The sequence below is a fragment of the Rhea pennata genome, chromosome 7 (assembly GCF_028389875.1).
Source record: "Rhea pennata isolate bPtePen1 chromosome 7, bPtePen1.pri, whole genome shotgun sequence".
NCBI classification, from domain to species: Eukaryota; Metazoa; Chordata; class Aves; order Rheiformes; family Rheidae; genus Rhea; species Rhea pennata.
The window spans coordinates 15,736,025-15,751,799 of NC_084669.1; the positions used below are offsets into that span (position 1 = coordinate 15,736,025).

General features: G+C 43.8%; 1 protein-coding gene across 2 annotated transcripts in view; it reads left to right on the forward strand.

Moving 5' to 3' along the window:
• The first annotated feature begins 3,263 nt into the window (after positions 1-3,263).
• The window catches only part of LOC134142940 (ligand-dependent corepressor), a 55,100-nt gene continuing 42,588 nt past the window's right edge, over positions 3,264-15,775 (forward strand). The window contains exon 1 of one of the 2 annotated variants that reach the window (XM_062580511.1): positions 3,264-3,371. In XM_062580511.1, the coding sequence (XP_062436495.1) occupies positions 3,275-3,371 (97 nt within the window). In that variant the 5' untranslated portion in view covers positions 3,264-3,274. The remainder of the gene's footprint in view (positions 3,372-15,775) is intronic. The other variant, XM_062580510.1, reaches the window with a different exon arrangement.

The window sequence follows — 15,775 nt, forward strand, 5'->3', positions numbered from 1 at the left end:
ATGCACTGAAGGACTGCTAAAACTACAAAGGAAATAATCAAACTGTCACAGAAAGAGGAACTTGTCTACCCTAGAGAAAGGAGGGCCACATGGAGACTCTGCACAAAACTGGGTTAAGGGAGAGCAGAGGAGAAGAGCTGCTTAAACAAGAACTTCGGTACCACCTAGGTATAAGAGGATTGGGAATGTGGGATAGTGGTGCAGTAGAAGGTCCCACTAGGGCAGGGAAATTTGGAGCAGGCTCCTTAAAGGAGTTTGTGGGAGTAAGAAACAAAACTTGTTTCGAAATTGAGATTGATAAATTTAAGATTGGTGTCATATGACTCAGTCGCAGGGATGCCGATCTGAGTGTGGAAGAAACAAGGAGACAGTAACAGCTTGATAGCCAATAGCCATGCTGCCAGCACACTTGCCACAGCCAAGTTTATTTTGGAGGCATCAGATCATGAGGGAGTTGCAAAGAAGAATTTGCAAGAAAGCTTTTGTGAAGCCCACAGCAGGCAAACACTGAGCCTGGTGTATCAAGGCTGGTAAGATGCAAGGTCAGCAGCTACTTAGCTTGTCCAGGGATACAGTACAGCATTGCTTGCAGTTGGAAAGCTATCCCTAAAACTTTGGTTGCAGCTCAACCAGAAACAACCGGACATGCACCGTAGGCCAGATCAGACCCTGGGTACCTATGTACTGGCACTTTACAGTTCTTCTGCAATCATTGCCCAAGGACAAAGGTCGCTGTCTGAATCTCAGCCCCTTGTGACTAGACTGCACCAAATGTACAATGGGAAGATGAGGAGCACCAGACTGCAGTCCCACAACCCACCAGAGCAGGCCCAGCTGACCTCTACTTGCTGTGCAGCTGCAAGGATGTGAGCCAAACTTTCCAGTCAGGGCTATAGCAAGATACTTGGGCACTCAGCAATAAGTCAGTTTGGCTCTTTTGACTCATGCTAACAATTACATTTGCCCCAAAATATCTTGTGTCCTCCTGTTCTAGCTACCATCCAGGCTATAGGACAAAAGATCCCTGCTGGAGTCTGAAGCATTCATGTTGCAATCCTTACATTAAGATCACCTGCCTCTCAGAGAAAAAAAGTATTTCTTCTGAGGTTAGTGTAGTCCTTAACAAACTTTTGAACTGTCTCTAGCAAGAGGCATGTCTGGATTTTGAGCGGAAGAAAGATTCCCTACCACTAACACATAGACTTGGGAATGAAGATGTAGACTCCAATCGCTCATCAAACTGAAAAAGAGACAGAGCGATGGTTTGGGTGTCACATAGAGCTGGAGTGAGGTACAGCTACAGAGATCTTTCCTGAGCACAGGGGGTTCAAAGGAATTTTCTGCTGTTTGCAGGAAGCCCCACAGCTCATGCTTCCCTCTTTCCCTCCATTTTCTCTCCCTTCCCTCTTTTCACCGCTAATAGATTCCAAACCAGGATCTGGGATTTCCTGGTAACTACACGAGTCTGCTCGTGTCACAGAAACAAGCATCATATTGTCCCTCTCACAAGCAAGCTGAATCCTGAAATGAGTCTCTCATCTCTTGCTAGGCTGGTTGCTGTCTGCTCTGGAAAGTTCTACCTCCTACGGTTAGAAACCATCCTGTCTTTCTGCCTTGATGTATGAAGGGCCAATTTATAATCTGTCCTTAAGATACCATTTGGCTTCAGATAGCTCTTTCCTTTCCTTGGATTTTACTTCCTTTTGCCATTCAAGCTCCCTTGGTATATTGCGAGAGCAATCACATCTCCTTTCTTCTGTCTTTTTACTGAACTAGACAAACCAAGTTGTCCTGGTCTCTTTTTGTAAGACAGAGTCACTGTTTTCCCACCTACACGCACCAGGAACTGACTTTTGCCACTTTGAATTCCTTCGGAATAGGTCAAACAATATATTCCAGGTGAGATTGCACCGATACTCTGACAAAGTGGCATAAACACTTCTCTACCTCCACAGGAAACACCTTATCTGGAACATCCTACTACTATATTTGCATAAAGTCAGCTTTGACCTCTGTGGCTTTCAAACTCCTTAACTGTGTGCAGCTTGACAAGGTCACAGAATCGAGGGTAACGACGCCGTTGGTTAGGGTGGGGGATAAAGGTCAGGACGGCCGGGTTTCATCGGCGGCCTCGCCGCCTACCCGATTGTATTTCTACCTGACAGCAGAGGAAGAAGAAAGTCTACAGAAAGTTGTGACTGCAAATCCCTCCAGCCTGCTTTGCTAATTTAACACAGAGGAGGTGTCTCGTAGTGAACACCAGCTGCCCCACGGTAGAATTTGGGCCAAGGTTTCACCTTTCGGAGCTCATCCCTCCGGCCTGTAGGAAGCTGGTGGTGATGTTTTCCTCCTCCTTATGAGGGTTGGCTGGTGGGCAGAGGAGCCTGAGCGCCCAGAGAGTTGCCTAAGCACTGTCGCTCTTCCCTACGTGTAAATTTGCCTTCACAAATAACGCAATTTCACCCAGCTCCATGTCCCGACCCTCTTAGAAGCTCATACTCGAAGTCTTTATCCTTGCAGGTTAACACTGAAGGGTACATAGACACCGCTTGAACATTGGAGGTGGTTCTGGCAGGGAGAAGTGACTGGTGTGACTAGGGGCCACGAGCTGCAACCAAATGTAGTTTCCTTCTGACCACGACCACCAACACGCGTGGTATTTTCCACTGCGCCGCAGCACGGAGCAGGGGATTTTCATACTTCCTGACAGAAAAGCAGGCTGCCCCCGGGGGAAGGACAGCCCCCTGGGGGGAAGGGTGGCCCCAGGGAGGCAGCCCAGTCCCCGGCGCTGCCCCGTGGCCGCCGGACGCGCGCCGCCATGGCGGCGGCCCGAGGAGCCGTTGGCGGCACGCGCGCGGGCGCGCGCGCAGGGGGAGGGTGACAGCGCCCCGCCGCGGGGGGGCGGCGGCGCTGCCGCGCGCGCGGGCGGGCATGGGAAGGGGAGGGGGCGGGGTGTGTGTGTTGGGGGGGGGGGGGGGGGGGGGAACGCGGGCGCCGCGCAGGCGCGCAGGCGGGCGCCGCGCGCGCTCCCTCCCGGCCGGCGCGCGGCGGGAAAGGGGCCGGCGCGAGCGGGGCGTGTCGCCGTCGGCGCCTGCGTGGCGCGCGCGGCGCGGTGCGGCGCGGCGCGGCGCGGCGCGGCGCGCGCTGACGGCGGGTGGGCGTGGCGCGGCGTGGCGTGTCGCGGCGCGGCGCGGCGCTGCGCGCGGCCCTTCCTTCCCGTCCCTGCCCCCCCCGGCCGTGCCCGCCGCCCCCACCCCCGCCCCCCGCCCAGAAGATGGCGAGCCCGTGCGGGCGGCAGCAGTGCTCCATCGAGAGGCGCGGCGTCCGCCACCAGCTCGATTCGTGGCGACACAAGCTCATTCACTGTGTAGGTGAGGGACGGCGGCGCGGCGGGGAGGCCGGGCCGGGCCCCCGCGGCTGCGGCGGCGGCGGCGGCGGCGGCGGGCACGGCCGGGCGGCGGCGGCCGGCGGCGGCCTGCGGGCCCGCCCCCTCCCCCCGCCAGCGCCGCCGCCGCCGCCGCCGGGCGAGCGCCGCCGCCGCGCCCCGCCCTGCGCCGGGGGAAGGGGCCGGGGCCGGGGCCCGGGCCGCCGCCGCCGCCGCGGGGTCCTGCCCTTTTGTGCGGCCCCTGTCAGCGCCGCGCCCGCTCCTCCCCGCCGCGGCCCCTTCAAACTTGTTTACGGCCGGGAGCGGCCCGGCTGTCACGGCCCGGCCCGGCGCCGTGAGGCGCGGCGGGAGGGAGGCAGGGAGGCCGCGGGGCCTGCTCGCCGCCGTGGGGGCAGGGCAGGGCAGGGCGGCGGGGCCGCGGCGGCGGCGGAAAGTTGTGGGCTGGGCTGGGTCGCGGCTGCCCTGACGTGAGCGCGGAGCGGGGCGGCGGGGGTTAAAAGGATGTGTGAAAATTTTTTTTTTTCCTTCTTCTTTTCCTCCTCCCCCCCCCCCCCCCCCCCCCCGATCCTCTTCCTTCGCCTGTGCGCGTTTGTTGTTACGCAGGGCTCCGTTGATCGAATATTTCATCTTTGTTTTTTTTTTTATTTTTGGGAAAGAAGTCTCCAACGCCCTTTCGTCTCGAGTAACTTTCCTCATTAGAAATGCAGGTTTCACCCTTTTCTTCCCCCTCCCCGGTGAGAAATCGAGACCTTTCCTCCACGTCTCAAAATACAGATGCCGGTAATAGGTGTCTGAGCTCTCTGGACAACAGTGAAATAGGTTTGGCAACCATCAATCATGAACTTTCAGAGTGTTCTTGAAAATCTGTAGCCTGGACATCACTGTATCTCTTCTTTTTTTGGTCTCCCAAATGCTTCTAATTGAGCATAAATCCTCACTTTATTTTTAAATATGCAAACATGGCCATAATCTGCCAGTGACTGCTCTGTGTAGGTAATCTGTAATAACATTCACAGATTCACTTTAGTTCCTTGTGTGCAGAGTTAAACCTCTTATTGTCAGTTAGCTCAGCATCCTAGTTCGTTATCGGGGATTTGAAGCACCATTTTTGAATGCGCCAGAAATTCTAACTGCTGCCGTAGATATTTTTGGCTTCATCTTTATGTGTAAATTTCTGTAATATAAGGTGTATGTTAGATGCTTGTTAACTCCAGATTAATATAAACGATTATTTTTATTTATTTTTTTAAGCATAGAGAGAGTCAAGGATAATACATTGCTGAGAAACTCAGCCTCTTTTCACAGAAGTGTTGGGTTCTCTTTTCAACTGATTACTGATGTTTCTAGATCTGATTTATGGGGTTTTGTTTTGATTCTAGATAGTGACTTTGCTGTATTAGGAATACTTTGTTGGCTTCCATATCTGCTCAAACTGGATGTATTTTTTCTCCTTGTGACCTCTTTCTTTGAATGCTGGAGATTACCTGTTCTAGTCCTTTCTAAACTCCCTGCTTGCAGCATGTCATCTTGTTTTCCTCCGTCCCTGATGCTTTGGGATTGGGTCATCCTTGAATACTACAGTGCTGCTGTCCTGCTGCTCAAAACTTGCCCAGATAGCTATGAGGGGTAAAGGAAAAAAATCACTGACAGTTTCAAAGCTGTTGCTAAAGATCTTGTCCTAGGACAAAATGCAAGAATTGTCCATTCGTTCTGCTGCTCTTTGGGAGCAACCTGGGCAGCTGCAGAAGTTCTGGAGTTATCTGTAGACTGAAAGAAAACACTAGGTTGTTAAAGTTCTTAGCAACCCTAAGTGCTAAAACTTAAAACAAACAACACTCCCCCCCCCCACCCCAAGCATACACACCCTGTTCAGCTTCCCTATACCTATTTAAATTGCCAACCCCTGGAGAACTTGCTTTCTCTTCCATACCTTCCATATCTCTTCCTAATGCTTAAATTGATAGACTCTTTGTCCTTTGGAAAAATTTCCCTTTGTGAAAGTCCCTGTGTGTGTGTTTAACAAAAGATGTTGTGAACGCTGTTAAGCATAGAGTTGACTGGGATTTTTTTGGAGATAAAGTATAAAAACATAAAAATCCAAAAGTCCAAAGTGTAACAGTACTGTGTGGCTTTATCTTGATGGTACTGTGTCATAAATAGTTTGAACCTCAAATTGATCAGTTTTATGAGATCTCGGGACCTGCCCTGTTCCTAGTATGAATCTTGCATAAATTGTTAGGTCATATAAATGTGTTAATTGTAACTTTTTTTTTTTTGGTAAACCTTTTATAATTCTAGGAAGATAATTATTGCTCTATTCAGGATATCCAACAGAAATTGTGTTGTGATCTCTGCTCCTAGCTCCAAGTACATCTCTGTTGTTTTTTTAAGTGGATTTTTACAATGTTATTTGAGGCTTGAAAGTTGACCTATTTTACCTTGGCCTTTTGTAGAAGTCTTAAGAACTTGTTCCTATAAAGAATTCCTATAGCAAATACTCTACTTCCCCATATTTGTATGTTTATGTGGAAAAATTCTTCATATTACTTCAGAAATACTCATTCATATTTAGTTCTGAAAGTAAATGTGAGGTGTGTGGGATTCTTTTGTTAGCATCGTTCCCTGAAAAGTCATTCTGATACCGCACAATGAGGTAGTCAGAAAACACAAAGGCTGTGGTTTGAACTAGTGTGTGGCAACAAAAATGGCTTAAGTAATTCTCTTCCTCCTCTTGTTTCTTACTTCTGAAGTGGGTCACTGTGTTGGGTTGTGGCTTCATGACACTTTGTCAAACTAAGCCTGTGCTCCCAAGGAGATCAAAAATATAGGACTGAAAAGCACCTTTTCCTCTAGTGATACAGTTTGGAGGTGCTATGCTGGCAGAAAAGGTCGTTTTGGAGGTGCAGAATAATTTCCTGCTAGCGTAGCTCACTGTGGAGTGACACAAATCCAAGTGGTAACGCAAGGAAAAAAGTGCAAATGCATGGTTGGAGGAAGGGGAAAGGGTGAGAATGCAGCAGCAGAGATCCAGATCATCTCAAACCATTAAGAGTTGCACATTCGGTTGTGCCAGCCCAGCTTGCGGTGTGTGGGGGGGTGGATCTGGCTTAAACCTTCCTTCCTTGTCACATGTATTTCAAGCTCTTTTTGGAGGTGAAGGAGAGGGTCACGAGGGGGCATCATGCTCTGGGCAAAACATGGAGAAGGGGTGTAGTTACAGAGACCAAGCTCTTCTTGCAGTGGAATACACAGGGTTGTTAAACTGCAGTGTAAGAAGCCAACTAGGAGAGGTGAGCGGTGTGGTGATGCTGCAGTAGTACTATGATTCTAAAACACATTATGCCAGATGATAAGTATTTGATGCTAACACAACTGTGCTCTCCATAACTATCTTAAGCATCTTTCTCCATCAGTGGCCAAAAGCAGATGCCTAGGGATGAATGTAAATACAGAGCAAACAGGCATGTGGTGATTTTCCTAGTCCTTTCCCAGCCTCCATTCATTTTCTGTTCAGGCTTTTGCAAGTGAGATCAGCTCTGTTAAGGAATGAGGAGTCTGAGGGGAGCGAGACTCACACAGATCCCTGAAGCCTTCCTGATGCTTTCTATATGGGCAGTAATAGCACTGCAATTCTGTGTTGTTACTAGAGTGATAGTTTCAGGTGATTGCATGCATTTCTACTAGCTGATGATGCTTGGCCTTTGTTAAATATTAGCTGTACTCGTAGAGACCCTTTGACTGAATTACAGCCTGTGTTGGGGGTGGGTGCACAGGTATGTGTTAGCTGTCTTCAACAGTGATGCTAGTTTTGGGAGCGAAGTGGTGATTTAAAGGGAAAACTAACTTCCATCATCAGGTTTCCAAACATTATGAGCTGTGTTTGTGTTTCATTGGGAGCCTGTGTAGCTGTTTTTTGTTTGTTTGTTTTTTAAACTCTTAACCTGTCAAAATAAGCTGAACTAATTTCCCTCTCTCTCTCTCTCTCTCTCTCTCTGTGTGTGTGTGTGTGTGTGTGTTTTAATATATATGTATTTGTTGCTTGTAAAGTATTGCAGCCCAAGTACCTGAGTTGTTCCTCTGTACTGACTGGTTAAATAATAGTTGTCTTCCTTGAATTCAGGCACTTGTGACTAAAGTATGGGTTCCATTGGAAAAAGTTATTCAATTCAAAGAGAAATACTAATCAGCTAATACTAATCAAGAGAAGCTGTATTTCAGTTGAATAATTCTGAAATCTTTATTAGATTTTCTTATCTTGCTTATTATTTGGTTATAGTTCCAACTGGTATGTGGTACTGCAGCTGATATGAGTTAGCTGCTGCTTCCAAAATACGGAACAGTTAGCTGTATTATCTCATTGTTTTGGAAGCAGGCTTTGAATCTCTGAGTGTTTAAAATAGTTCTAGTTCAAAGGGCAGATTGTATTTCTTTATGCCAGAATAAGGAAGCTTATTAGTTATTGCTCTCATGGTGCTGGAAAGTAATAATAAAAAAACAAGTTAGCTGAAATTTGGCTAAAGTAAAATTGCAAATATAGGACTTCTCTAAATTGTGGTATCTGCCCCCAATTCTGCCAGCAAATGATACTCTGCCTTATTTCAGCCTGCCTATAAGGTAGATGCAGTTGTGACAATTTATATTAAGGCAATTTGCATTAATAGGAATCCCTTGTACAAAAACTTTTCATTATGGTAGCTAAAGGCTTGTTTGCTAAGATATGATCTACGCACAAACATTTTTGCCTGTTGGCAGCATGGATGGAAGGAGGGAGATTTTTCCTTTTATGACAAAGTTGTGCCAGGAAAAAAAATTATTCAAGGCAGCTGTCATTTAAAAATAAAAATCTTGAGTTGTAAGGAATGAAAATTTTGTGGCTTGATATTTAGCTTTATTTTAAATGTGCATGGAAGGATGGTGTGAATCTGAAGAACAGTAGTAAAAGTTAAATTGGAGAGGAGGAATCTAGATTTCCTTCTGATGTCTCTTCTGATTTTTGAATAAATCGCTGTGTATTTGTCCTTGTTTCCTTGCTTGCAAATGGAGAATAATTTCTGGACTCACAGAGGCAATATCATTTAATGTAAGATAAGAGGCTCTATTTGAATGCATTTTTTTTTGTTTTGAAGTGGTCTAATTCAGGTTAGTTTCATAGTCAAACAAAATCATACTTGGGAAAAATCATGATAAATCGTTTTGTCTTGTATCATACCATCTTGAATTCATCTTTTGATGACTGTAACATAAGATTTTGAACTAGGCCAAATCATAAATCATTTGGTTTGTTTTAACAAAACATTTTAACAAAAGTCTATTTTAATTTGTGCAAAGTAATAACTATGCAAGGAGAGAGGCTTCCTTCTTGGAAATGTGCCTCCTGCAGGAAGTACAGTGTTTGTTTAGTTAAAAATTAAGTTTTTTTTTTAAAAAAAAAGTTAGTGGCATTGAGTTCATCCACTTTTAATAGAATTTATCAACATGAATTACAGTAATGCATCCTGTGCAGGCAGAAATTAGTTCAAAACATCTAGATTAAATTTATGTAGAGTTTATATTGGTATGTGCTTTACAGATGTACAGTTTTACAGTAGTGGCACCATTTTAAGAGTGTCTGTGAGACTTCAAGTTCTTGAGCTATGTTTTGGCAGTTTATGCTGCATATTGATGTTAGTCCAAATGCTGTCATGTTCAGAAATATATCTGCACTTTTAATTAAGGATGGGTGATATGAAATCCGTATTCTTGTGCTTAGTTGTCTAAATCCTTACTGCACTGTACTTAAATGTCTGTCATCACAGTTGTATGCTTTGTCTGAGAACTTGTATTCTTCTGTGTCTAATATAAAAGTATCAGTGGGAATATTCCCTAAAATTCAATTTAGACAAGGTTTCAGAAAAAACAAGTGTTTAATAAAGTTAGAAAAAAATAGTGTCCTTGTACTGACAAGGAGAGGGGGGAGCTACTGCTGTGTTTTAAGTGAGACTTTCCTAATCCTCTTCCTTACCCTCTCATGAACATGTCTTCATCCTCATTAAGAGAATGAGGCTGTTGTTCTAAAAATTTACATGGGTGGATATTTCTAATTCTGAGAAATGCAAGACTTCCCCACTCAAGGACATAGTTCTTCAAAATGGGCCAAACCAGTCTAGGCTCTTCCACCTTGCCGAAGGGAATGGTAGTAGTGCTTGTTTTCACTAAACTCATAGAAAAATGGGAAAATCATCTGGCAATTTAATAATGTGAATCATCTCAGTTAGGGATTAGATAAGCATGAGAAGTCATCTGAAGCAGTGGATGAGTTCACATGCCCCAGTGAAGGGAAGAGGAGAGCCTCATTCGGTGGCTGTGAATTTTCAGTTTGCATCTGTTGCCCTGTGGAACTGTGCTCCAGACTGTGGTTATGTTTGACAGCAGTGTTGTCTAACCTGACTAAATAGCCTTCTCTGTGCTGGCACAACTTGTGTGTGGCTGCCTGGTGAATCAGTTCCCTGACTAGTCCTAGCTGTAAAATGATCATTTTGTGTGGACGGGGAAAGGCACAGAATGGAGAGTTGGGTTATTTAGCAGGTATTGTCACACATGCATAAGTCTAAGGAGGGTTTTGTTGAATAAGTGCAGATTTCTACATGTGTGTTCATTCACTTATGGTAGCAGGCAGACTGCTTCGTTCTCTCTCCTTCAAAGCGTTGTGTGTTATACCTGCTCACTCCCTGGTAATGAACTGTGGGCTTTGCTTTCCCAGCCCTCTTGCTGGACGCTCTTTTCTGGTGCCTCCATTAATAAATTGCGTTTTTTTCCATGTGTCTCCAATATCTTTACAGAGTTCTCTGGTTCCTCAGAATTCCTTCTAACATATCTCAGCCTCTTTGGGGAAATGAGAGCTTCAACTTGTTTCTCCTTTCTTGAAGAAGAAAGGATGTGTGCTATTTTTCTCTGGTAATCTTCAAATCACTTACCTTTAGTTTAGATTTAGTTTTTTATGTTGTGTAGTATCATGTTTCTCTTATGGCGAGTTCACCAAAACTCACCTCTCAAACTGAGTAGGAGCCTTAATTTACACGCCCACACTGCCCACACCTTGAAGATGAAGTGAAGGTTATGGTATTTCAACATTTCTGCGAAATGTCTCTTCCTGTTTAGCAAAGCTGTGAATAGATGACATCTCCATTTAATTTTCCACTCCTCTTAAAGAGAAAAGATGGTACTCCTGTTGCATTTTCTAGAGGCTGGAGAAAAGTGGCCACATAGGGAAGACTTTCAGGGAGACAAAGGATGTTCCTTATGCCCCAAGGACCATGATATTTTATGGGAGGGAGAAGAGGGGGAGAAAAAAGGACTGGACAAGAGCCCAGTATTCATTAACAAAGAAAGCTTTCAGAAACTGAATCCATCAGCGTGGAAAGATATCAGAGGCCACCAGGCAATCTTAACTCTTGAGTAGAGTTTACTAATGAAAAATTTCCTCATTCTCTTTGAACTTTTTTATATGCACTTTTAATACAGGCATTCAATATCTAGCTGAAGGATTGCATAGAGCAGTCTATCTAAAGTGGTCTTTTTCCTCTCCTTTGCTGTTCTTAGGTTAGAGTGATGGTGGTCTAGTTATGAAAGTTAAGTAGCTGACTGGGTAGGAAGAGGAACAGGTAATCAAGCTACAAATTTCCTCATTTCTTGACTCCTTTTTTTTCGTTACATCAACAAAAGGATGTGGAACATTCACATCCTCACAGCCTGCAATTCCCCACAATACTGCTTCTAGCCAGTACATAATGCTGATGCTCTACACCCTGTTCCTCTAGGCACAGTAGTTTCAAAGTTATTACTGTGCAGCCCCTTGTTGTTTGACTTCTTTTGCTACTGTGTATATGTTACAGATAGTAACTTTCTATGTTACCTCTGTAACATAGGCTGAACTGAGCCTCCTGCCCTGCAAGAACAGGCTAGTTCTGCAACTGTTAAACTCTACATCGTGTTTTACGTACAAAAAGCTCTTGCATGCTCTGCCTTCCCCTAATACATGGGTCACTTTTGAGGCTTCATCTTTGGATAGCTGCAGGTTGGTTAGAGTAAGGTACTTGTGCAAGACTCCTAGGTTAAAATACACTTAGGAAGACTCCTCTTGACCTCTGTCTTCTATCCTCTAGTGTTGGGCTCCTTAAGAAATGTATTGTAATATATAAAAATTGATTGTGATTAGACTTAACTAGCTTTGTTTGAATGCTCACAACAAACTGACCTGCTTGACTTGACTTTTAGCTTATACTTGATATGTCTATTTATTTGGCAGTTTTATCTTTTTCATGAGCAAGTTGAAGGTAGACCGGTGTTCTAGCAGATTTTGTTTCAAGTTAGGTGGTCTCTTGTGTTAAGATTTGTATTTGTGACAGAAGTGCTGAAAGCTACTTTATAGTTGCTGCTTAATCATGAGCTGTAGATCCATTTCTGAAAACATGCCATTATATCCTTTATATAAAGATTTTTTTTTGCAGAGGTGGACACTTAACTTCCATTTTACTCTGCAAAAGCAAGAAACTAGAAATGCATGGGAGTCATTTCCTTTTCTGACCTAAGAAAACTTAAAAGCAATCTTCTTAAAGCAGTGATTCCATTTACATCTTTTGTAAAAGGTAATATATCGACTACCTATCGAATAGGTAGTATAGCGACTTTATCCCTAGCTTTCTCTTTTATGTTTTGAAGTGATGAGTGGAGCATAAGTTTATATCATACTGTAATCTCTCTTTTGGGGTTTCTAACAAAGGTCTTGCTGATTTTTTTTTTTTTTTAAGAAGAAGAAGAAGAAGAAGAAGAAAAGCCAGCTGATAGTCTTCACTTACAAAACGAACAAGGAGGAAAACTTTACTGGGAAAAAAAAAATCTTTAGCAGTTGTCTTTTGATGACAGCTTCTCAATCTAATTAACCTCACAACTAAATAAGGGCCTCTTACTGGTTTTAAACTTCCTTTGGAGCAGTTGTACTCTTATGCAACTGTAAGCGGAGTGTCCCAGCTATCTTTAGTGGTTATCATTCATCTAGGTACTGTAGCTTAGTACCCTTCAAAATGTTATAAGATTGAGTAAAGGAAGACTGAAAGTGTGGGGAAAGAGCTAAGAGTGAGATGTTGCCTGTGTGTAGCTTTAGACAAGTTCCATACTTTAAGATGTTTTTGTGTGACATAGGTATATTGAGCCTTTGTAACCATTAAGTGTCAAAGTCTCTTGGAGAAATGTATTTTTTTCCCCCTAAAGTCCTTCACATGAATGTTGAGATTGTTCTAATTTATGCTTGGGGGATAAAGTTACACTATGTGTAGTCCTAATTCTGATATTTCTGACCAAATGTTTAACTACTATTTGCACACTTTGTTTGGATTCGGGGTTTTTTTTGGGGGGGTATATTAATGCTCTTCTGTACTCCTTATCCTCTGCATTCATACACAGTAATAAACACGTAACCACCTGAAACTATGGTAAGATATGGTAAGATGCTGTGAGAATCTGGTTCACATATCTCACAGGAATATTTCTGTAAACGCTTCAGGAATTCTGAGCCCTTGGTCTTGCCTCTGCAGTTTTTCTTGAGAAATGTACAGTGAATTGGCAGTAGACGGGTTCAGTGCTCAGTTGAGACAGGGTGTGCTGAGGTCTGTTTTGGGTATGCACTTTGAATTCAGCAGGAACTCAGTGTTTATCTCTTGAAAAAGCAGTAACTGTTGAAAAAGACCTGCGTTTTGCTAGGGCTCTCTTAAATCAGCAGTTTTCAACCTGGAGCTGGCAAGAAACAATTATGAAAAAACAAGTTAATTGCCAATAGGTTTAAATTATGTGGGATCTTCACATTTTTTGGGAACCCACAGTTGGAAAATTACTGCTCTAAATTATTTGTAGGCAAGGGCTATTTTCCTTGCCAAAGTGTCTGTAGGTGTTTTAGAGCAAGAGCTGATATTTAGTCATCTATTAGGTTAGGCTTGAACTTTACCTTTTTGTTCTCTTTTGATACCTAACTACTTAAAAGTAAATTGTATCCAAAAATGGATATTGCTGAAGAGACTAACCCCAGAAGACTTCAACTTGAAAGCTAACTTCTGGAAGAAAGTTAAGAGTGGCATAAGTAGCTCCACATATTCAGGTCCCCATATTCTTCCTTCAAAAAAACTTGCTGTGAAGTCCAAACTCCTGCCATAAAACTTACGCTGGATCTAAAGATTTCGGTAGCATTTCTCCCTTATGTGGTTGTGAGGGGAACCTAGAATACATGAGCTCGAGCATAAACTAATGCACTGTCAGTGTCGTGTGTTGGCAGATCTCTTGAAACCAGAAAGGCAGTTTACCTGTTGTTTCAGGGTGTTTTTTTTTCTCTCTGTGACTAAAAAGTGCTTTAAGTGTAGAGTGAATGCTAAGCTGTTGATAATTCCTGGGCGCATTGCTGTTCCAGGTAACAAAGCCCAAATAGCCTTCATCCTGACCACTCTTGCAGCTCGCTATTTTCCTAGACCCTTAGCTGGTGTCACAGACTGGCTGCAGTAACGGCACAAAATTGAATATAGAGTTCAGAGGTTACTTTGTTCAACAAGTTACTCAGTTTCAAATCAGATTAAAAATTGACTTCATAAGTTAAAGATGTTGCAGAATTGTAATCCACTTTGCCATGGAGGCTGCACTCCTTGCCTGTAACAGATTGGTTCTTGTTCCTAAATCATCTGTTTGCCTGTGACTAATCTTGAATTCATATCTTCCTGTTGCTTGTACTTTGAACTGAATTTTGTGCTCCAAATAAGAAAAGCACATAGGGCTTTAAATTTCTTCAGCCGTTAGTAGCCTGAGGACTCATTTTACCCTTAGAAGATACCTTAGGTAGTTTATACCTGTTTTTTAACCCACAAACATGTAACCTCAGATCTGAACCATGTAAGACCAACACTGTAGTATTTCCAGTTTAAAGAGTGTTAGTGTGGAGTTCATTAGATCTCATTAAATGCATGTTCCAATTAAATACTTTAACTTGCACAGAAACAGTATTAAAATTGAGAAAAGATGTATTACTATGTTCTATAATTCCCTCCGACCCAAGAATATTGAGACCTTTTGTATTATCATTCTTCTTGCTTCATATTTCACATTTTTCACTCTGTTTCCACTAAGTCCAAGTCTACAGGAACGTGTAATGTTTGAGCATGTTAGTTCTCATACTAACTGTAACTTTATCTTATTTTTCTATTAGATTTTCTATTTGGTATTGTCAGCTGATTAGTCCACAATATCAAGAAAAAACTAACAAAACAAACAAAAACCCACCTAGGAAGCGAAGTGGAATGGAAGACTACAATAAAGACAAGTTCCGGAGGAGTGTGGAGGGGAAGGCGTGTAGGGAGAAACAAGTCATAGCTTTCTTGGTCTGCGCTGACTGGTGTGCTTTACTTCAGCAGCTAACACCCTTGTGATATCTCTCTACTCCAGAAAGTAAGCAGCTGTATTTAGAAACACCTGATTCTGTATTTTTCAGGACTAAAACTACTAAATCTACCAAAAATAAGTTGTTGTAAAAAATGCTGATTTTCAGAAAGCCAGCTGCTCCTGCCCAGGCTGGTGGAATGCCTGTTAGCATGCTAACCCTACCTAGAGCCTGCTTGAGGTTCTGCCGCTTTTGCCTAGCATTGGAAACTTGAAGGGCTTTTCCCTCCTGTAAGGGAACAGGAATAATTCTTTCATACTCAGCTTGCGGGAAGAGCTGGGTGATTCTCATCATCTCATCTTTAAGGTGGATAGATCTTTGCGCTCAGCATGCTGTGGTGCTTCCCAGAAAGATAGTCATGATTCTACCTGAAAGCAGCACACAGAGCTAATCTCAGAGCTTATTTGCCCTGGCACACTTGCAAGGTTAAGAGTATTGAATTTGTAGCATAGTTTTGAGATTCTGTTGTTAGTGACAAAGCTTAAAAAAAAAAAAAATATCTGCAATGTAGTTTTCCTGTGCAGCTGCGTGTGGCTCTGTTTGGAAAGTGGACCCCAAATCAACATTTGAGAAGCTTTGGCTTTCGATTAGTGAGAAGTCCAAGTTTATGTGAAGCTGCCTGTGTGGAACCTCAGCTGCTGGTGGGAGAGCTATGGAAATGGGTAGGTGGAGGAGTTCCCCCACCACATGGTGTCCTGCGCCTCTGAGTTATGGACTGTTTATTCACAGTGGCTGCTAAAGGGCACTGGTGCCCACTGGAGCAGCCTGTGGTTGGGTCTGTGACAAGTGAGGCTCTCCTGTGGGGGAATTCCTCCTTCTGTCAGTGTGGCAGCCAGCATGTAAATAGGCTGGGCTGTTACTACACTAACTAGCTCATTCCCTACTCTTGGCAATCTGGTCCTTCACCCAGCCTAGGGCTGGAGGCAAAGGCAGAGTAATTC